This window comes from Capricornis sumatraensis, chromosome 13, assembly GCF_032405125.1.
Source record: "Capricornis sumatraensis isolate serow.1 chromosome 13, serow.2, whole genome shotgun sequence".
Classification (NCBI taxonomy): domain Eukaryota; kingdom Metazoa; phylum Chordata; class Mammalia; order Artiodactyla; family Bovidae; genus Capricornis; species Capricornis sumatraensis.
This window is the reverse complement of record NC_091081.1, coordinates 53,793,140-53,815,905: the sequence shown is the minus strand read 5'-3', so window position 1 is coordinate 53,815,905 and position 22,766 is coordinate 53,793,140. Positions and strand designations below refer to the sequence as shown.

General features: G+C 37.0%; 1 protein-coding gene across 4 annotated transcripts in view; it reads left to right on the top strand.

Moving 5' to 3' along the window:
* The window catches only part of PTPRK (protein tyrosine phosphatase receptor type K), a 619,103-nt gene that overhangs the window by 505,731 nt on the left and 90,606 nt on the right, over nt 1-22,766 (top strand). For all 4 annotated transcript variants that reach the window (XM_068985075.1, XM_068985072.1, XM_068985073.1 and 1 more), the window contains exons 12-13: nt 3,672-3,945; nt 6,773-6,809. In XM_068985075.1, coding sequence (XP_068841176.1) covers nt 3,672-3,945; nt 6,773-6,809 — 311 coding nt within the window. The remainder of the gene's footprint in view (nt 1-3,671; nt 3,946-6,772; nt 6,810-22,766) is intronic.

The following is a 22,766-nucleotide window of genomic DNA, read 5'->3' as shown; positions in this document are numbered from 1 at the left end:
ATGGACAGCTCATGGCATATTGAGAATATTCAAAAAATAACCGACTGAATGGGTGGCTAGATAGGTGGGTGCCTAGATTACATGATGGAAAAAAGAAAGGCAAGGAAACTAGGCCAGTAACATGATCATAAAGTTATCAATACTTCCCTAATGATGGAAGCAATTGAGATGAGAAGAAATTGTATATTGCAAGGGAGCTAGAACATGATTAAAAATAAAATTTGTTAACATTAATGCCAATGTTTTGAGCTTTGTTGATTCTTAAACTAGTAGTTCCTCTTACAGAAATAGGAAAGTCGTGATAGACCTGCTTTGCATGGTTAAGAAGTGAAGAGATAGGGAGCAGGAAATGTAATGGACATCAAAATGATAATTATGTAAAGCAACTATACTCCAATAAAAATTAATGTTAAAATATGGTAATTAAGCCTTTACTCTGTGGATTATCAGAATGTTGGCATTGGGGCAGTCAATAGGAATGATAGTGGCTATGAGATCTTGGGAGGTTTGTTGGTTAGAGGAATTGTAAAACATTGGAGCTAGGGAATTTCTCCTAAAGCTTTAAGGTAACATTCTCAATTAAAAAATGAGGAAGTATACATTGAATACTTTGTGACTTGTTATCACCTAGAAATCATACAAGCTAAAACTTAAATCAGAATCACAGAGGGTTTACTTACTGCTAAGTTGCTTCAGTTGTGTCTCACTCTGTGTGGGTTAAAAAAAAAGTCCATGGAATGCAAAGGTGACTTTGCATTCATATCCAACATTTTAAAGCATTAAATCAGGAAGAATATCTACCATGTCTATCATATAATTGCTTTGTTAATAGCAAAAATCCCTATAAAGTCTTACAGCTGAAGGGAAGTTGTATGAAAGAAGTAATTATTTAGCCTCCTAAAAAACTAAAAATGATGCCATACCAATGTTTAATCAAATTAAAGTATAGTATAGTGAAATCATCTTTAGTTTTTTACCATAAAGAAATCATATTTTGAGTGTTGAGTAAAGATTCATGATGTCAGTATATTGATTTTAACCTAATTATGGAAGTATTTTAAAAAGATAATTAAGAAGAATGGGGAAATATGAAATATAGAAAGAGTGAATAAAATTATTCATGTGGCTTTGGAATATTTAAAATTGCCAGAGTACTAAACTCAAGTAATATTTAGATATAGCTAGACTTAAGTACCTATAGATAGAATTAGTACTTAATAATTAGGTAATTAGACACCACAAGGATGAAAGAGCATAGGCCAATTTCATGTAATCAGTCAAATAACTTTTAATTTGATTTCTTATTTCTTACTCTCTGCCCTTTAATTAATTTGTAGTGATAAATAAGTATCAGGAAAAAAACAACTTTAGAAAAATGAGGAGTATATGGTTAAAGAACAGCCTACTCAGACGAATTGAGATAAGAGGAAGGAAGATAAGAAAAGTTATTTTAAAAATGAACTTTATAATTTTAGTTTGGAGCTCCATCTCAAGTTCGATGAGATCTTTCCCAAAGAGCAGACTTGTCTTCTCTTATTCCTCTCTAACATCAGCAGTTTGCTTTTGTTCTTAATAGATCTGAAGAGACAAGCTGTCGTGTATGAAGTTCTTTAATTTGGATTGTACAACCTGTGTCAGTGTAATAGAATTAGTTAAGACTGAATGTTCACTAGATGTTCTGGATTTTTCTAGAGATGTGGGCTAATTAACAAGGAATTTATTTTTAAAGATTAAGTTAAAGATTAACAAGGTTGGGTAATTATCAATATTGTCCATTAGGACAAGAATATAAGGTTAGATTTATTCGAGTAGTGTGCATGTGCAAGTTTATCCACATATATGAATGTATCCATAGGATATATAGACGTATAACATACAAATATGGATTCTAAATTGAAAATAAGCAGAAAAAGAAAAGACTAGGCTTGCCTAACATAACATATGTCAGCTATGATCTTCTCTCTCTCTCTCTCTCCAAGGGCTATGCTTATGTTTCCCTGTATTTTAAAATTGACAAGTGTATGCTCCACATACCCCTCAGAGAGCATGTATCTTGTCAATAGCATTACTTGGAGCTTAGAGACCCAACTTGGCAGAGGTATAGGGAATGATGCAGTATGGATAATTTCAAATAACATAGAATTCTGCCTTAGTTACTTTCTCAAATCTCAATTTCTGACATTAGTACAATTTATGTCCTATTTCTAAAGGAAAGGAGATTGATACCAATCTGCCTATTTCTTAGCACAGTTTTAGTGGAAAATGGGAACTTAAATATTTAGGAGGAAAAGAAAGTCTTTAATATACAAATCTCCTTTCTCTTAATTTGTGCAGCTTTCCTGTTTGTAAGTATGACAGAGTGTATATTAAATTAACCTTTTATACTCAATTCTAAACTAGCATAGAATTTAATGTTGTCTTAGATGCAACTTTTATCTCTCTCTTTCTCTCTCCTTTATTTTTTGGAAGTTCATTAAAGAAAATGTTCTATTACTGCTGGAGAATCATTGAATAACAACTATTTTCTCTATATAGAATGATCTAATTTGCCTGGAAATTCAAGATTCAAGCATACAGCCCTAAACACAGCTGATTTATTTTTAACTTATATGTGACCATAGTACTTTCTCTCATAATTGTCAGGAAATTAAATTATATATTTTTTACAGATTTATTATATATGTATGTAATATACAATAAAATAACAGTATATTAATAATGTCCATTTTCTCAGATGTACATTACCTTCAAATTTTGTACATTACCTAAAAAATGTATATTTTTCTAAAGAATGTCCTACAGAGAAAATTATTAATATACCAGTTTCAGAAATAGAATTAAAATTTTAATTAGTGGTGAGGTAGATATTTACTTTAAACTTCAATTATTTTCTCTCCTTTCCTCTCTAAAAGACTAGCTATTAGAGGAAAGTTTTAAGACTTTTAAGAAAGGTATTAGAAGCTTTAGGTTTGAGCTTTAATGGGCCAAATACCATCTGTTTCTACAATTTGTAACATTTTATTATTAACAACTCTAGAAGAAGGAGGCAGTCTATTTCAGTGGCGAGGACAGATTTCTGTCCATCTGTGCCCGTATTGCAGCATGTCACTTGTGCTTTAGATCTGCATAGCTCTGAGCCAGTGTTGATGCCATGGCAAGGTCAAGAGGTGGAGAAGCCTGTCAGCACGTCCTGTCTCTAGCGTGATGACAACCACAAGCTGGTGCTTCAAGCCCCGCTCTGAGGCAGTCACTCTGTTGAGCCTTGGAGCGAGGCCTTCCACACTATGATTTCAAAGGAAAATGTTAACTTTAAACATTTTAAAATATCAGACAAAAAACTTAATGTATGATATGTCTCTGGTTAATGTCAGGTTCCTTATTAAGGGATCTCATCTCTCAACATTTAAAAATGTGCAGAGTTCTATGGTGATTTGTCTTTTCTTTTTTTTTTTTTAGGTCCTTAGTGATTATATTGGGGTTGGGGGAAACAGAATCCATGTGAAATGCTATTTTACTGCAAAAGAGCTTGAAAATCAGAATACAGGAGGTTAAGACTGACTTTAAAAGACTGAAACATTGCATGTTGATATTAAACACCCCATTCCTTTTTTTGAGAAAGCTCAGTATCTAGAATCTCTAATTTTGTGCTTTGTTTTTCCTTTTCCAAAAAGTGCCTATCAGATTGTTGTGGAGGAATTGCATCCCCACCGAACCAAGAGAGAAACCGGAGCCATGGAATGCTACCAGGTCCCTGTCACATACCAAAATGCCATGAGTGGGGGGGCACCATACTACTTTGCTGCCGAACTGCCCCCAGGGAATCTTCCGGAACCTGCCCCATTCACCGTGGGCGATAACAGAACCTATCAGGGCTTTTGGAACCCCCCTTTGGCTCCACGCAAAGGATACAACATCTATTTCCAAGCCATGAGTAGTGTGGAGAAGGTGAGCGTCCTCCAAGGTTTTGCTTTTTCACTGCCCTGAGGATTAGCCACAGTCAAACTTTATAAATACTCAGTAACATTTGTCAAGGGAAGAAAAAAATTCAGTGTGTAGGGGGTGTTGTTTCTGTTCCTAGCAGCATGCGTGGTTTGGGGCCTACTGTAGGGGTGGGGCTCCATGCCAGTTATATTGCACAGGATTCCTGTTTCCTAGTAACTGCTTCTCTTTGAGCCCTCTTCAGGAAAGCCCACAAGAGCAATTGTGAGTAAAATGATTTGAAAAGATGGGTGTACTATTGCCAGGCCTCCAGCCCCTGTAAACATAGAGCATTGTACTGTCTTTTTTGCTCAATAGTGGCACACTTCAGGAGATTAAATTTACTGCAGGATAAACAGAATGCGTGTTCCACAGCAGGCTAATAAACCCTTATAAAGTTTTCAGGGGGTACAAGCCAAATAGTAAATAACTGGTAACAGTCCTCTGATTACAAAGTAATAGGGCGCCTGTGGTATATCTGACAGAACCTAAACAGAAGGCAGCCTGGCGATGTCGGGATGCTGTGCGGTTAGAGAAGTCTGTTTTCCATTCCCTGGCTGCCCCTCCTTTTCCCATTTTGGACGCAGTTGTTGTTGAACACTGCCACGGCTCCCAAATGAATATTGAAGAGGGAAACACAACAGGAAGGTAGAAACTACCAGGGGTTCCATATGTAGGGAAATAACCTGGGCTTTCATGTCTCATGCCGTTCTCCTGAAAGATTTTCTTTCCTAAAGCATATTTAATTTAATTTTTTTTTTTTTTTTGCAGGGAGGTATAGAAAAAAATTGAAAATAGAAACCTTCTACAACTTAAAATTCAATAGAAGAATGACAGTTTTATGTACTTTGTAGCTATGTAGGAAATTGTTGGTTTTGAGGAACTGAGTCCTTGAGATGGGTACCTGGGAGATGATGTGGAATATCCAATTGCAGCAGTCCTATTATATCCTGGAATCGTTTCATTGCACGACATAGTAATCTGTTTGCATTTCTGTAAGGGATCATGAGAACTTAGGGTATTGACTGGCTGCTTCTGAATGAAAACTTTATCTTTGTGCTTATTTGTATGGTTGGATTACAGTATATGGAAAGGAAAATGTCACAGCATCTTCTAAGATGTACTTCAAAGCCAGAGGCTGCTCATGGTTAAAAATGCTCTTCTCATCTTCTAGTTTATTTTTATATAAGTAGGAGTCAGCTGCCTACTTTCCACCCACACATCATTCCGTACCACTGCCATGATGGGGCTGCTCAAAAAAGAGACAACCACAGAAGTTTTATTCCATTCTGGGTATAAAGTAGCATAGTCCTGTGTTTGGGTATTCATCTTTAGAGAGGTGAGAGATTCCAAATTAATTTTTGTAACTTGGTCTGTGGTATGAGAGAAGTGTTAATGAATGTCTGTTACTTATAAAGAATTTTCTCTGGCACTCTTTAAAAGCTTTGATATGAATTTTCTCTTCTAATTGTTAATATATCTACATGTGGTTTAACCAAAATATAGAGTAGCAATAGTATGTTTCACAGTTATCTTGGAAAAAAAGTATTAAAATTGACATGGCTTCTACCAGCAGAGACTGGTAATCCTGATGGAGTTAACAGCAATTGCTTTTAAGAAATCAAAATTCCTTTGAGCCTTTATGGTACTGTGAAACAGTCTCTTGGGGTGTACTGTGAAGGCTTCAGGTCACAGTTAAATAATAAAAGTGCAGATTTTCACTTTTAATTACTAATTTTTCCCTCAATGGTTTAGTTTAATTTAAAAATAACAAATGCTTAAGTGAATGAATGAAGTCACTCAGTCGTGTCCGACTCTTTGCGGCCCTATGGACTGTAGCCTACCATGCTCCTCTGTCCATGGGATTTTCCAGGCAAGAATACTGGAGTGGGTTGCCATTTGAAGAAAGTATATAAAGTCTTGGTTTATCTATCTATAAAACTACTCAAGATGGAGTTACATACCATCTTGAAAACAAACAGCCTCTGTTGTGTTCACCACCTTTAACATCTTATCCAACCTCTTGGATTCAAGGATATATATTCAAAGATATAAACTGAATGAACTAAATTTTGGAGGAGTGAACTGCAGACCTCGAGGTGTGTTTCACCCTCCTAGTACCACCCCACAACATTTAAAAATAAAAGGAAGAGAAAAGATTTTTTAAATTCTGAAATGTCTTGTCCTTTCCCATTTCTCCTTCAACTTCCTGATCTCATCTGTCTAGCAAGAGGAAGAAAAATAATCCCACCAAGAAATATTTAATCCCTAACACCTAAATTAAAAAAGAAAAAAGAGCAGATGAAATATACTGCAACTATGATGCAATTTTATTACTTTTATCATTTAGCTCCTTAGTCATGCTAGAATCAAAGCAAAACTGTCTAGTATTCAGCTTTGGTCTGAATCTACAGGTATGAGATGAACATGAAATTTATATTTGGGTCTGATTTGTATTAGCTTTGGGAATATATTTTTTCTTTATGATCATTCAAAAAGTACAATAAATTCAAATAGAATGCTGGATTGTTTGTCCCAGCAAGATATCCTGTTTCATTACAAGATAAACAGAGATACCTTTAGAAAATACTAGTTTTTTTAAGTTATTTTACATTTTTTAGAAAGCTCTGTGAAAACATATAAAAAATAGTGTCTTTAATGCTATGATTCTATTCTTTGGAAACCTACTTTATAACCCCAGATTAATCTTCATACTGTAGTTTATGAAATAGGAAACATTACCTATAACTGACTATTTTCACTTTTTTATAACTGACTTTTTTTATTCCGTCAGGAAACTAAAACCCAGTGTGTACGAATTGCTACCAAAGGTAAGAGGTTTGCTTTTTTTTCCAAATTCCATTTGCCAACTTTCTAAAATGAAAGAGCTTTGTTCCCTTCTTCAGGGCTAATTAAATGTGGCACTTCTATTACAGAGTATTTGTAGTTGGGCCCAGGTAAACTGCCAGCCAAGTTTTCTGACTCACTTGGGTGTCTTTGACAAGTAATGGTGTGCTACTTTTCATCCCCTAGTACTTGACCGGAGGAATCTTGTTATGACAATAAGAAGGATTTAGAAAACTTCAGAAGGGTTTGTTTCTGCCATTTTAGTGTCTGAGAGGTCTTGTGCCACTGATTAGCCAACATATTATGAAAACCTCAGCAATATCTGCTCGAAACAGCAAATTCCTTATTTAACAAGCTTTTGGTTGTAGACAATTAAACACAAAAGACAGCTAGTCTAGGCATATATAAGGGTAAGGATGGAAACATGTCCATATCAGTAGTATAGGTGGATTGAAGATTCTTTCCTTTTTTATTAAAAAATATTTTTTAATCCAACTGTTGCCAAGAAATTAGGTCTGGGAACAGCCAGGGCTATTTCTCCTGACATTGCATATTATAGTTTAGTTGCGTTGTTTCTTTAAGAGAAGGCATTTTCATCTCTGAATGAGTATTTAGAGTTCAGAGTGGGAGAAAGTCTCCTGTATTCCACTATGTTTATAATCCTTCATTTAAGAGTTATGTAACTGTGCCAACAGGGAAAGAGAGCTACTTGGTGTATTCTAACAAGAAAAATGAGAAAAAGCTGTCCGCACACAAACATAGGGCTCTGCAGAGGGTTGAGGCTCTGGGTGGTTTGCTGCCAGAATTAGTATTAGGTCCCCATTCATAGCAGTAGTTGATTCATTTAAAGTAAAAAATGAATGGCCATATTCTGTTTGTGCTGGCATCTTTCCTTTTATCATTTTCCTCAATCTAATCATCAATCTGCTCAATTAAGCGTTTGTTTTATACTCTTGATTTGTAAAGGCAATAACAAAAGACTTTTCCCTTGACTCATGAGGAGTAATAAAAAAGCTTCACAGAAGAGAAAGTAATATACACTTTTCAATTCAAATACTAGGGTTCCTCATGATTTTTTTAAAAATAAAGCAAACTTAAGGAAAAGAGAAGGCATACATAGATGCATGAAGTGTATAGGCATTTTATTTTAAAAACTTGGCATATGTATCAAGAGTTAAAATTGAGATTTTTAGAATATAATAGCAGAAGGCATTTAGGTCCTAAGTTTTTCAGATTTAAAACAAAACCAGAAATGTAAAATGGTCTCACATCAGCCTTCAAGAAGTTTCTTAAATATGCATATTAGTGCTAGTCACTCTGTCCGACTCTGCAGCCCTATGGATTGCAGCCCAACAGCCTCCTCTGTCCATGAGATTTTCCAGGTAAGAATATTAGAGTGGGTAGCCATGCCATTTTCCAGGGGATTTTCCTGGCCCAGGGATTGAACCTGCATCTCCTACATTGCAGGCTGATTCTGTACCATCTGAGCCATAAAGGATTTTAAAATTTTAAGTTTTCTTGTTCAGCTATTTACATTTATATACACTTAAGTGTTATTTTATCCCTCACTCATACAAATAAAATTACAATGACCAATAGCATATGATATTTTGACTGCAGGAGAATAGAGATTATGGAAATCAGATTGGCCATGTGGCATAGAATATTTGCCAGAGACTCAGAGGTAATAAGATATAGTCCATTTATGGGAATTTCTTCTTTGCCTAGAAATCCAACCCTGCTGTTTCTGGGTCTCAGGTTGACAGTGTTGTTTCTTGAGTGAAAGAAGTCTGGCCCCACTAATGGGTTCAAACCCTGCCTTTGCCACTTCTTACTGTTCTTTTAAGTTGAACAAAATAAAATTCTCATTCTAAAAATAAGAATGTTAGAGTATCTCAACAGGTTCAGTTCAGTTGCTCAATCGTGTCGACTCTTTCCCACCCCATGAATTGCAGCACACCAGGCTTCCCTGTCCATCACCAACACCCAGAGTTCACCCAAACTCACGTGCATCAAGTCAGTGATGCCATCCAGCCATCTCATACTCCAGCGTTCCCTTCTCCTCCTGCCCCCAAACCCTCCCAGCATCAGGGTCTTTTCCAATGAGTCAGCTCTTCACATGAGATGGCCAGAGTACTGGAGTTTCAGCCTCAGCATCAGTCCTTCCAGTGAACACCCAGGTCTAGTCTCCTTTAGGATGGACTCGTTGGATCTCCTTGCAGTCCAAGCGACTCTCAAGAGTCTTCTCCAACACCACAGTTCAAAAGCATCAATTCTTTGGTGCTCAGCTTTCTTCACAGTCCAACTCTCACATCCATACATGACCACTGGAAAAACCATAGCCTTGACTAGACGGACCTTTATTGGCAAAGTAACATCTCTGCTTTTTAATATGCTATCTAGATTGGTCATAACTTTCCTTCCAAGGAGTAAGCGTCTTTTAATTTCATGGCTGCAGTCACCATCTGCAGTGATTTTGGAGCCCCCCAAAATAAAGTCTGACACTCTTTCCACTGTTTCCCCATCTATTTTGCATGAAGTGATGGGACCAGAGGTCATGATCTTAGTTTTCTGAATGTTGCGCTTTAAGCCAACTTTTTCACTCTCCTCTTTCACTTTCATCAAGAGGCTTTTTAGTTCCTCTTCACTTTCTGCCATAAAGGTGGTATCATCTGCATATCTAAGGTTATTGATGTTTCTCCCAGCAGTCTTGTCCAGCTTGTGCTTCTTCCAGCCCAGCGTTTCTCATAATGTATTCTCCATAGAAGTTAAATAAGCAGGGTGACAATATACAGCCTTGACGTACTCCTTTTCCTATTTGGAACCAGTCTGTTGTTCCATGTCCAGTTCCAACTGTTGCTTCCTTACGTGAGTATAGGTTTCTCAAGAGGCAGGTCAGGTGGTCTGGTATTCCCACCTCTTTCAGAATTTTCCACAGTTTACTGTGATCCACACAGTCAAAGGTTTTGATATAGTCAATGAAGCAGAAATAGATGTTTTTCTGGAACTCTCTTGCTTTTTCGATGATCCAGTGGATGTTGGCAATTTTATCTCTGGTACCTCTGCCTTTTCTAAAACCAGCTTGAGCATCTGGAAGTTCACAGTTCATGTATTGCTGCAGCCTGGCTTGGAGAATTTCGAGCATTACTTTACTAGTATGTGAGATGAGTGCAATTGTGTGGGAGTTTGAGCATTCTTTGGCATTGACTTTCTTTGGGACTGAAGTGAAAACTGACCTTTTCTAGTCCTGTGGCCACTGCTGAGTTTTCAAATTTGCTGACATTGAGCGCAGCACTTTCACAGCATCATCTTTCAGGATTTGAAATAGCTCAGCTTGAAGTCCATCACCTCCACTAGCTTTGTTCGTAGTGATGCTTTCTAAGGCCCACTTGACTTCACATTCCAGGATGTCTACCCCTAACTATTATTGTGAAGATTAAAGTAGTATGTATATATGAAATGTCTAAAGCGTGCCTAGTGTAACTGAGTTAAGAATTAACTGATATATTATCATCACCATAATTACTATAATCATTTAGCATTTTTTTACATAGGAAAAAACACACTAGTAAGGTAAAATTAATTTACCTGACTCTATTTTTATTATTATTAGAGAATAATTGCTTTACAATGTTGTATTGGTTTCTGCCATATAACCATACAAATCAGCCATAAATACACCTGTGTCCCCTTCCTCTTGAATCTCCCTGTCACCCTCCAACTCATCCCACCCCTCTAGGTTGTCACAGAGTACCAGGTTGATCTCCCTGTGTTTTCCAGCCACTTCCCACTAGCTATCTATTTTGCATGTGGTAATGTATATGTTTCAGTGCTGCTTTCTCAGTTTGTTCCACTCTCTCCTTCCCCTGCTGTGTCCATAAGTCTGTTCTCTATGTCTGTGTCTCTATTCCTGCCCTGCAGAGTTTCACAGCGTACAAGTATAGTCAGCCATGCTATATAAAATTTTTCAGTATGAAAACTAAAACTTTTGCAGCAAGGCGTTTTGAAAATACACTTACTAAATGACATAACCATATTGATTAGGGAGGGATGAAGGAACCTTCTGGGCAAGGGTTGATTGGATATTTCACAGGTATCTAGTATATGTATGCAAAAACCTATTAAACTATATACTTAAAATTGCATGCACTATACTGACATAGGGCACTGAAAATTCTTTTGCGAAATGTGAAAGAATTTAAAAGCCAAGAGCAACTAGCCCATACACTAGAACAGCACGATCATTTTGAAAATAATTTGACTTGTGAAAATTATCTAAAAATCGTCCTGTGTTTCCTGCTTTCTCGGAAGTCACATCTGAAGGCAACACATAAAGAGAAAACAGGTGTTTACTTGACTGGTAGAGAAAACATGTATAATCAATGTCATAATTTCTAAAATAAATAGTGATATGAATATATATTATGAGACTAAAGAAGTGTTCTGGGAGTTTGGGTCATTGATGTTGGGATCATTGATCCTGCTCTCTGACTCACATTTATGTTAAGAAGTCATTGAGACAATACGTGTCAGGAATGGAGTGGAAGTGTTTAATATAAATTGCACTGGAAATCATGAAAGTCATAAACTGTTTATAAAATAACATATCCAAAGCCGAAGCTATAAACATACAAAAAGGAATTTAGTCCAGTGTTATCTTTGAAAAGCAAAAAGGAGAATAAGTCTCAGGAAAGGTTCCTGTGGTACATTAAGAAAAGGAGGAAACCTTAAAAAGTCACTTGTCCAGTGAAGAGCATTGTGCAGCCTGAGTACTCAGCATGTATAGGCACAAGTCTCTCGGATCACTGAAACATCGTGTTTTAGGCTGCTATCAGTTTGCTTTCTGTCTTTTTACTTATGATTACATATAATGGTCTAAATTGGTATACACCTACAAAATTGTTTTTAAATTAGCAGCTAAGAATATGGTGCCATGGTACCATAAAGAATGTATACCATGATAATTTTATTTTTTTTCTCAAGGAAATTATGCAGTGAGTGATATTTTAATGGTCAGATTTAAATGTGAAAATAATATACAAATTATGATAGAAACCACTCAATGGATTTTAAAAAGTACTTGTCTGGAAATATGTTTTATCTGTGTTAAACTAACACTAGAATATTATATCATTTAAAATGTTCTCAATATGAAATTATCATTTACGCAACCATGTACTCATTTACATAAAATTGTTCTATAGGCAAGCAAGTGTTGATGAGTAATCAAGATATCAAATAATTCCCTAGAATAAAACTAAGAAATGAGACCAATAGTATATGAAATTGAAAGTATTATCATCTGTTTATATAAGTAATTTAATTTACACTTTGAACCTATATTTCTAGAAGAAAACTGGCAACTTAAATTTTTAATTTTATGGTGGTTTCTATGTTGATTAAATATGTCCATTCCAATAAAAGGTATCAAATCTGATAGAAAAGTGTAGTATAAGTAAGTTTATTGGAACAGAGCATTTAAGGTGAGAAAGGAGTTTCTTTTCTTAAGTTACTGAAATACAGCTATTTTTTTTACATTATAACAAACACTTAAGTTTTCCAGACAGGAATGATTTTATTCCAGATCTCCACTTGTAAGTAGTTTGCTTTGACAAACTGCTGTTTGTCTACCCATTAACCATTCTTTGACTTATTCCAATTTCATTTGGATATCAATATGCCAGCCATATATCTAGCATTTATCTAATACCTGTTATACACCAAAAATTCTAGGTTCTGGGGACAGAGCAGTGAATAAATATAGATAAAGTCCTAACTTCTGTGCACTTAAATTCCAGTAGAGGGAAACACACCAGACAGAAATACATATGTGATATGGTGAGGGTAGGGGATAAGAAATGTGTGTTTAGGGCATTGCTATTTTGTGTATGTTTATCAGAGAAAGAGGAACAACAGAGGAAGAGATGGTTGGATGGTATCACTGACTCAATGGACATGAGTTTAAGCAAGCTCGGGGAGATGGTGAAGGACAGTGAAGCCTTGTGTGCTGTAGTCCACGGGGTCTCAAAGAATCGGACACAACTGAGAGAATGAACAACAACATCAGAGAAAGACACTCTGTTAAGGTCAAAGAAACAAGGGAGGGACCCATGCAGGGGAGAGTCCTCACAGCAGAGGGAAGGTGGCCTCAGCCTCAGGGGATGAATCAGACTGATCTTAGTGACTGCCGACAAAGGTCCATATAATCAAAGCTATGTTTTTTCCAGTAGTCCTGTATGGAGGTGAGAGTTGAACCATAAAGAAAGCTGAGTGCCGAAGAATTAATGCTTTTGAACTGTGGTGTTGGAGAAGACTCTTGAGAGTCTCTTGGACTGCAAGGAGATCCAACCAGTCTATCCTAAAGGAAATCCGTCTTGAATATTCATTGGAAGGACTGATGCAAAAGCTGAAACTCCAATACTTTGGCCACCTGATGTGAAGAACTGACTCAGTCGAAAAGACCCTGATGCTGGGAAAGATTGAAGGCGGAGGAGAAGGGGACAGCAGAGATGGTTGGATGGTATCACCGACTCGATGGACATGAGTTTGAGCAACCTCTGGGAGATGGTGAAAGACAGGGAAGCCCGGCATGCTGCAGTCCCTAGAGTCTCAAAGAGTCGGACAAAAATTAGCACTGAACAACAACAACATACTTTAGCTCGAGTCAGAACAACCTGGAGGGCTTTGAAAAATGGATTGTTGGGCATCAGCTCCAGAGTTTCTGAATCAGTAGGCCTGGAGAGAGGCCCAAGAATGTGCATTTCTCACAGGCTTATGCCAACATTTATTCTACTGCTACTCAGATGATCACGGTTTGAGATCAATCACTGGGCTTCTAAAGAAAATGTTTTCTTCCTGAATTTTAGGAGAGATGGCAAAGACAACCACCAACTCACCCATCTTATCATGAGCATTATGTTGTAAGGGTGTGATATTTAAAAAGTGGAGAGCCAGATTGGCTAACAAGAGGAGCACAGCAAAGAAAACAAGCCAACTCAGAGACCTAACAACTCTGAGCTGAGCAACCCCTTGCTGGAACTCCTTAAACAGTATATTTAAATGTGAAACAAATAAATGTCCTTATTATCAAAACCACTAGTGGTGGATAATCTGTTACTTGCAGCAGGTATTGTCTAAACTGATGTTTGGTTTTTATTTTCCCTTAGGAATAGTAGTGAAAAATAAAATTGACATTTAAAAATATGGAATCTCTTATTAGGTGTCAGTCTAGAGTATCAGTTCAGTTCAGTTCAGTCACTGTCATGTCCAACTCTTTGCGACCCCATGAACTGCAGCACGCCAGGCCTCCCTGTCCATCACCAACTCCCGGAGTTTACTCAAACTCATTTCCATTGGGTCGGTGATGCCATCCAACCATCTCATCCTCTGTTGTCCCCTTCTCCTCCTGCCCTCAATCTTTCCCAGCATCAGGGTCTTTTCAAATGAGTCAGTTCTTCACATCAGGTGGCCAAAGTATTGGAGTTTCAGCTTCAGCATCAGTCCTTCCAATGAACACCCAGGATTGATCTCCTTTAGGATGGACTGGTTGGATCTCTTTGCAGTCCAAGGGACTCTCAAGAGTCTTCTCCAACACCACAGTTCAAAAGCATCGATTCTTTGGCACTCAGCTTTCTTTATAGAGTATCAGGAATCCATTTGCCTCTTGGATGCAGGTACTTTGATAGGATTTATCCTAACTAAGTCCCTGAGAGTTAGGAAGGAAGAACCTACATGGTTCTCTGAAAAGCCATGGGAAGAGAATTCCAACCACTAAATTATGCATATCTCCATTCACCCATTTATTTAGTATCAGCTTATTTATTCTTTTGATAAACCCAAAGTTGACCTGTAATTGTGAAAGGTGTTCATTTAACTCTTGTAAGTTCCCATCCCAGGAATGGTCTAATTCAGATCATTATTAATTCAGAGTATTACTTATGTTAAACAATGATGATATAGATCTTTGCCAATCCCCCAAAATAATGTGACTTCAGTGCTAGCATACATTTTAAGCGTGCATTCCAATATTAAGAAAAATTTACTTGTCACAGAAGTGTAGATGTGGATAGATTTTACAAATAATATATGACAACACATAAATTCTGGTGATATTTTATTTATTATTTCTTCCCTCCTTTGCTATCTTTCCTCTAATTACTGGATAAGATTAGTTTTTTAAAAAAAAAGAATTTGCTTTATAGTTTTAATTTTGTCCTATGCTGCTTTTGTCAAATTTTTCATTGGTGCCCTTTCCTCTGAGTGTGCAGATGGGTAAAAGTTCTTTTTTAAGTGATCAGGCATTCAGAAATAACAAGCATGAGAAGAAAAAGAACTCTAAGTCTGTCAAGAAGTTACAGTAATACCATAGAAGCTCCATTTGGTTGTACCATGTGTGTGGAATCTTTTTGACTGAATTCATTCCCACCATATTTATCACAGATGAACTTGAGTACATCTCAACAATCTCAGCTCTTAAATTGCACTCTTGTGCTGTATCTTTACAACTGCAACAAAGGGGGATTTGAAAGTAGGAGTGAGGTCTAGAAGAAAAAAATATATTTAATTGGGTCTCAGGCTCTAAAATCTTAACCGTAGTTTCTTAAATTGTGCAAAGATGCTTTATATTTTGCCAGGGAAATGTGGAAGGAAATGGTAAAGCATCAGAAAGAAATTTTCAGATCTGCTTGCACTGCTTTTTATGCTGATGGAGGGGCGTCCCTGGTGGTGCTAATGTGAAGAATCTGCCTTCTACTGCAGGAGTTGCAAGTGATGTGGGTTCGATCCCTGGGTTGGGATGACCCCTGGAGTAGGAAATGGCACTCCACTCCAGTATTTTTGCCTGGAACATTGCATGGACAGAGGAGTCTGGCAGTCTACTGTTCAGGGGGCCAGAAAGAGTCAAACATAACTGAGCAACTGAGCACATTCTGATGAAATCTAAGGTCAACTGTGATAGTTCAGTTTGGCTAGTAAGAAATTCTGGATGGGGTCGGGCTCTTATTGGTCCCTAGGATTGAATTATCTTAGAGAATGCTGCCAGCTCTTCTGAAAATTTGCAATCAGTGAGAATAATTTTATTGTTCTTCCTCTGAATGCCTAAGTACTCTTGCTGGTACTCATACTCCTTTCTCTTGCAAGGGAGAAAAACTGTGCATCATTTTTCCAACCAATTGTGTGTCTGTCCTCGTTTTCAAAAATTAGTCTAATTTGAGGTTTCATTTTTCTTCAACTCAGAAGGGAAGGAATTGCAAGAAAGTATATTAGTAGTAGACTACAGCCTGAGGAAAATGAAATTATATCTATGTGAAACCAAGCAGGGAACAAGTACACTTTTAATAAAGCTTAAATCAGTGGTTCATAGCTTGGAACTAACTTCTTTTAGGCAGCAGTATTTCCCTGTGCTCTGTCAAAGACCTTATCATTGTAAATTTTTTCTTTGAATATAGAGCAAGTTACTAAAAATTAGCAGCTAGTAGATTTTTTCAACTTATTTGCAAAACTAAAATATCCCTTTGCTTTCAAACAACTATAGTAGAATAAAAATGTAGTATTTCTACAGTGAAGTCAAAAGCTAATGATTCTCCAAATTATATATTATTCAGAAATCTCTTAGGATAAAGACCTTTCTAGATCAACTGTAAGGTTTATGAGAGTAAGGGCGGTATCTGGTTATATTTGTGAAGTCCATGCCTGATATTTAATATAAATGCAATCTTTTTGGAATGAATGTTGTTGTTTTTTAGAATTATTCCACTTTTCAATGCCTTTAAGATGTATCAGTCATTTTTTTTTACTACATTTTTATTTTATTAACATACTTTAGACAAAATTTGAAGTATTTGATTTCTTTATGAATAAAAACTTTGTCCTTTTGGTAGTCTTGTCAGTTTTTGCTTCCCTTCCATCTAAATTATGCTACACTATTAGAATGGGAAAAAATGTAAAAAGAAAAATGTTGCTTGAGTGACTAATACCATTATTTCAAATATTAATTTTCATCTTTATTCTTTATGAGAAAAATAGGTTTAAAAAGTGAAGACTATAAAAATAGAATAAAAATTGTGTATGTAGTGTAAGTATGTATGCTATATAAGTGTTCTAAAGTAATGGGAAGCTTTCAAAAACTGCAAAGTTACTGATGGGAAGTTTCTGGCCAGTGATGATTTTTAATCTGTTTTAAGAAGCCAATTGAACTTTATTTACTTATTATTATATTTATTTATTATAATTTTAGCAATTGTATGTTAAGAATATTAGTAGACATTATAGAAATTTGAAGAGCATCTACTCTATTTATAATAAACTATTTTTTTAAATTGAAAATAATGCTTGCATACACAATCTTGTTATATATAGAATATTAACATGAGCCAAGGAATGCAGGTGGCCTCAGGAAACTAGAAAAAGCAAGAAAAACAATTTTCCCCTTTGAACCTCCAGAAGGAACACAGGCCTGCAAATCTTAATTTCAGTATTGTAAGATTCATTTATGGGTTTCCCGAGTAGCACTAGTGGTAAAGAACTCATCTGCCAATCCTGGAGACATAATACAGGTGGGTTGATTCCTGGGTCAGGAAGATCCCTTGGAGGAGGGCATGGCAACCCCATCCAGTATTCTTACCTGGGGAATCCCATGGACAGAGAAGCCGGCATTCTATAGTACATAGGGTCGCAACGAACTGCACATGTTTGAAGTGACTTAGCACACAAGATTCATTTAGGACTTCTGACCGCTAGAACCATAGATAATAAATTTGTGCTTTTTAGCACACAAATGTATGGCAATTTGTTGCAGCATAAAAAGTAACTAATACAATTTTGGTACCTGGAAGATGAGTCTTACTGAAACAATTAACGAAAAATATGGACATGACTTTGGAATTAAGCAGAGGCTTGGAAAAATTTTGAGGAGCAAGACAGGAAAAGTTTGGATTGCCTTTAACAGACTGTCAGTAGAACTATGAATATTGGGGAAGAGTCAGATGACAGAATAGGAGGACATGGAATTTACATCTCCTTGCAACAACATCAAGAATACATCTACAAACGAAACAGTTATCACAGAACACCTGCTAAACACTAGCAGAAGATCAGACGCCTAAAAGAACAAGAAGAATCCCCATGCAACCAGGTAGGATGAAAGAAAGAAAAAAACAAAAAGAGGAGACAGGAAGGGACCAGCGCCCCTGGAGGGGAACTGAAAGTGAAGAGAGGTTCCCACACTCAGAAAAGCCCGTTCACAGAGGGGAAATCAGCTAGGGCAGAAACAGGAATGGTGAGAAACGCAGCAACTGGCCTGTGAAAGGCAGGACAGAGTAAGAACTGTGCCCGTGATCTGTGCTGCTGCCTGCATACCCCAGCCTGAGTCCTGTGTCTCCTGGTGCGGACAGGGGCTGAGTGATGGAAAGTGGACCCAGGGAGGGGACAACTGCTGGCTGTGAAAAGACAGAATGAAGCGATAGGAGTAAGGAGTTCCACAACTGGGAATGTTTTCAGAAGAAGCTACAGAGCACTTCTGACTTTTCTAGAAGAAGCTGTAGAAGCACTTCTCTGGGTCACCACAGAAGGAAGGTACCATTGCTGAGTGGCATGCAAGGGAGGTGCCTCCACGGCAACCTCCTTCCTTACCAGCCAGCCTCATGCCACCATGGGCGCTAGGAGGGGCACCCATCTAAGCATGCTTGTCCCCTTCTAAGCCAAGGAATCCTCTGTCCACACAAGCTCCAGAGACCACCACCAAATACAAAAGACCATAACAGACTACATGCACCCCAAAATGACCAACCTAGAATAATGGACACATTTTTAGGAAAGTGCAACCTTTCAAGACTGAACCAGGAAGAAACATGAAAATATGAACAAACCAATCATAAATAATGAAATTGAAACTGTGATTAAAAATCTTGAGCAAACAAAAAGTCCAGGACCAGATGGCTTCACAGGTGAATTCTATCAAACATTTAGAGAAGAGCTACAACCTATCTTTCTCAAAATCTTCCAAAAAATTGCAGAGGGAGGAATACTCTCAAACTCATTCTATGAGTCCACCATCATTCTAATGCCAAAACCACACAAAGATATTTCACACAGAAAAGAAAATTACAGGTCATTATCACTGATGAACATAGACAAAAAAAAAAAGAAAAGAAAAACCCTCAACAAAATACTAACAAACAGAATTCATTAAAGGAACACATACATTTAAAGGACAATACACCACAATCAAGTGGAATTTAACCCAGGATGCAAGGATTCTTCAAAGTACACAAATCAATCAATGTGATACACCATATTAACAAACTGAAGAATGAAAACTATATGATAATCTCAATAGACACAGAAAAAGCTTTTGACAAAATTCAGCACTCATTTATGGTAAAAACTCAGGAAGTGGGCATAGAGGGATCCTACATCAACATAATAAAACTTGAACATGACAGATCCACAGCAAACAACATTCTCAGCAGTGAGAACCTGAAAGCATTTCCTCTCAGGTCAGGAACAAGACAAGGATGTCTACTTTTACCACTTTCATTATTCATAGTTTTGGAAATTCTAGCCCTGGCAATCTGAGAAGAAAAAGAAATGAAAGGAATCCAAATTAAAGAAAAGAAGTAAAGTTGTCACTGTTTGCAAATGACATTACACATAGAAACTCCTAAAAATACCATCAGAAAAGCTACTACAGCCCATCAATGAATTTGGTGAAGTTTCAGGTTATAAAATTAATACACAGAAATCTCTTGCATTTCTATATACTCCTGAACAATGAAAAATCAGAGAAATTAAGGAAGCTATCTGATTTACTATTGCAACAAAAAGAATACCTAGGAATAAACCTACCTAGAGAGGCAAAAGATCTGTACTCAGAAAACTGTAAGATACTGATAAAAGAAATTCAAGATGATGCAAACACATGGAGAGATATACCATGTCCTTGGATTGGAAAAATCAATATTGTGAAAGTAATTATACTGCCCAAAGCAATCTACAGATTCAATGCACTCATTATCAAATCACCAAGAGCATTTTCATAGAATTATAACATTTAAATGTACCATTTGTATGGAAACTCAAAAGACCCCCAAAGAGCTAAAGCAATCTTGCAAAAGAAAAATGGAGCTGGAGGAAATCAGACTCCTTGACTTCAGACTATATTACAAAGCTACAGTGATCGAGACAGCATAGTACTGGCACAAAAACAAAAATATAGATTGATAGAACAGGATAGACAGCCCAGAGATAAACTTGTGCAGCTGTGGTCAACCTAATCTAATACACAGGCTAGAACACACGATGGTGAAAAAACAGTCTCTTCAGGGAGTGGTGTTGGGAAAACTGGACAGCTCCATGTGAAAAGAATGAAATTAGGAATGAACATTCCCTAACACCATACACACACACACACAAAAAAAAAAACCTCAAAATGGACCGACATATAAGGCTAGACACTATAAACCTCTTAGAGGAAAGCATAGAAGAACACACTGACATTAATCACAGCAAGATCTTTTTTGACCCATCACCTCCTTTTCATAATCTTCTAGAGTAATGAAAATAAAATAAAAGTAAACAAATGGGACCTAATTAAACTTAAAAGCTTTTGCACAGCAAAGGAAACCATAAATGAGACAAAAAGATAACCCTCAGAATGGGAGAAAATATTTGCAAACAAAGCAAGGCAGTATTGATTCCCTATTTTAATCCTTTGTTGAAAAAGGCAAATGCTGAGCAATAGAAAATTAAATTGTTTTTATTCTTAGCAATTAAAAACAAGTCTTTAGAGTGAACCCCCGCATCAAAAGGATTGCATTCGTTTTATTGCAGTGTTATGGTAACATGAACTCTGCCTCTCATTTTTTTTTCTGTATCCTGTTGTAGGAATAAAAGATTAAAATCCAGTTTGGCCTCATTGAAACACATTTGCAGAGTGTTATACAGCATTGGTTTATGATTATTGTCCCATAATAGACAAAATATCCTTTATCCTCTATCAGTTTAGTGTCTGAAATTATGCATTCTATTCATTTTTTAATGAAATGGGGATTACTTTAAAGATTATCTCTCTGATTTAATAAACAGCATAAGAGTCAAAAGTTAATTGGATCTTTGTTGAATGAGCAGTGACCACTATATGTGATTGATGGGAAGAAAAGATAGTGAATTACATTTTTAATTTGTTTTATGTTTTTAAAACTTTTAGATTAGTAAAGTGTGTATTTTTGTGATCAGTGTTCTCAAGTAAATTATGTAGCACCAATTATTCTTATAAAAATCGTGGTAAAATCCTAATTTCTTTCAAAAATAAAAATTTCTCAGATTCTGCAAATCTGCAATATAAAAAATGCCACATGCTTGAGTACATATAGTTTATTATGTTTTCATTTTAAAGACAGAAAATAAATGTTACCACCAAGACGTATAAATAGTTCTAGGTTTGTCTCCTGCTGTATTTTATGAGTTTCAACCAAACTTTAAAATTTGGAATCTTGTTTAATTCTTACCTTGTGGCTCAGACGGTAAAGCATCTGCCTGCAGTGCAGGAGACCCAGGTTTGATCCCTGGGTCGGGAAGATCCCCTGGAGAAGGAAATGGCACCCCACTCCAGCACTCTTGCCTGGAAAATCCCATGGACGGAGGAGCCTGGTAGGCTACAGTCCATGAGATCGCAAAGAGTCGGACATGACTGAGCAACTTCACTTTTCACTCTTAGAGCTCCTGCTGAATTTACTGGGAAAGAGGTAACCATCTCCAAGTGCTTGTTTTAGGAAATGCAGAACTTCACATTTGCAAATACCATGGTGAAGGTGACAAAGTGATTGTCACCACATTTTGCATAACCCTGGTGGTAGCAGAAGAAAGTTTACAATTTAAGTATCACTGACCTTTCATGAAATATACAGATTGTCCTTTTAAACCTCTTGGTGTTAGATGTTGTGTGTGCAGACTTGCCTTCCATATTGTAAATTCAGAAGGACAGTGTTTTCATTGCTGTCCGTTGCTGTTACAGTAAGTTCCCTATATGCAAACCTTCAAGTTGCAAACTTTCCAAGACCTGAACATGTGTTTGCATATCCAGTCACGTACATGTAGATCACATGTCTGACGTACATCATGTGTGTGCAGCCTCTACAAGCAGTTGTGCTTTTGTGTACTTTTGTATAATACTGTATAGAGTACAGTAGTACAGTATCTTTATTTCAACCCTAAGATGTCTAGTTCAGTTCAGTTCAGTTCAGTCGCTCAGTCATGTACGACTGTTTGCGACCCCATCACAGCACACCAAGCCTCCCTGTCCATCACCATCTCCCGGAGTTCACTCATACTCACTTCCATCAAGTCAGTGATGCCATCCAGCCATCTCATCCTCTGTTGTCCCCTTCTCCTCCTGCCCCCAATCCCTCCCAGAATCAAAGTCTTTTCAAATGGGTCAACTCTTCGCATGAGGTGGCCAAAGTACTGGAGTTTCAGCTTTAGCATCTTCCCTTCCAAAGAAATCTCAGGGCTGATCTCCTTCAGAAAGAACTGGTTGCTAGAAGCAAGCATAAAAGCAGTGGTGATATTGCTGGAATTGCTACCAGCCCCTAAATCCTAGCTGTTGTACTTTTCAAGGTACTGTAGGTTAGTGTTTTCTTTATTTTTTGTATGTGTTTGTTTTTTATGTACTTTTTGTGTGAAAAGTATTGAAACCTTTACAGTATAGTACTATATAGCCGATTGTGTTGTTTGAGCACCTAGGCTGACTCTTTTGGGCTTAGGAACAAATTCGACTTAGAAATATACTCTTGGAACAGAATTTGTTTATATGTAGGGGGCTTACCTGGTGGTTCAGGTGGTAAAGAATCTGCCTGCAATGCAGGAGACCCTTGTTCAATCCCTCGGTTAGGCAGATCCCCTGGAGAAGGGAATGGCTACCCACTCCGATATTCTCGCCTGGAGAA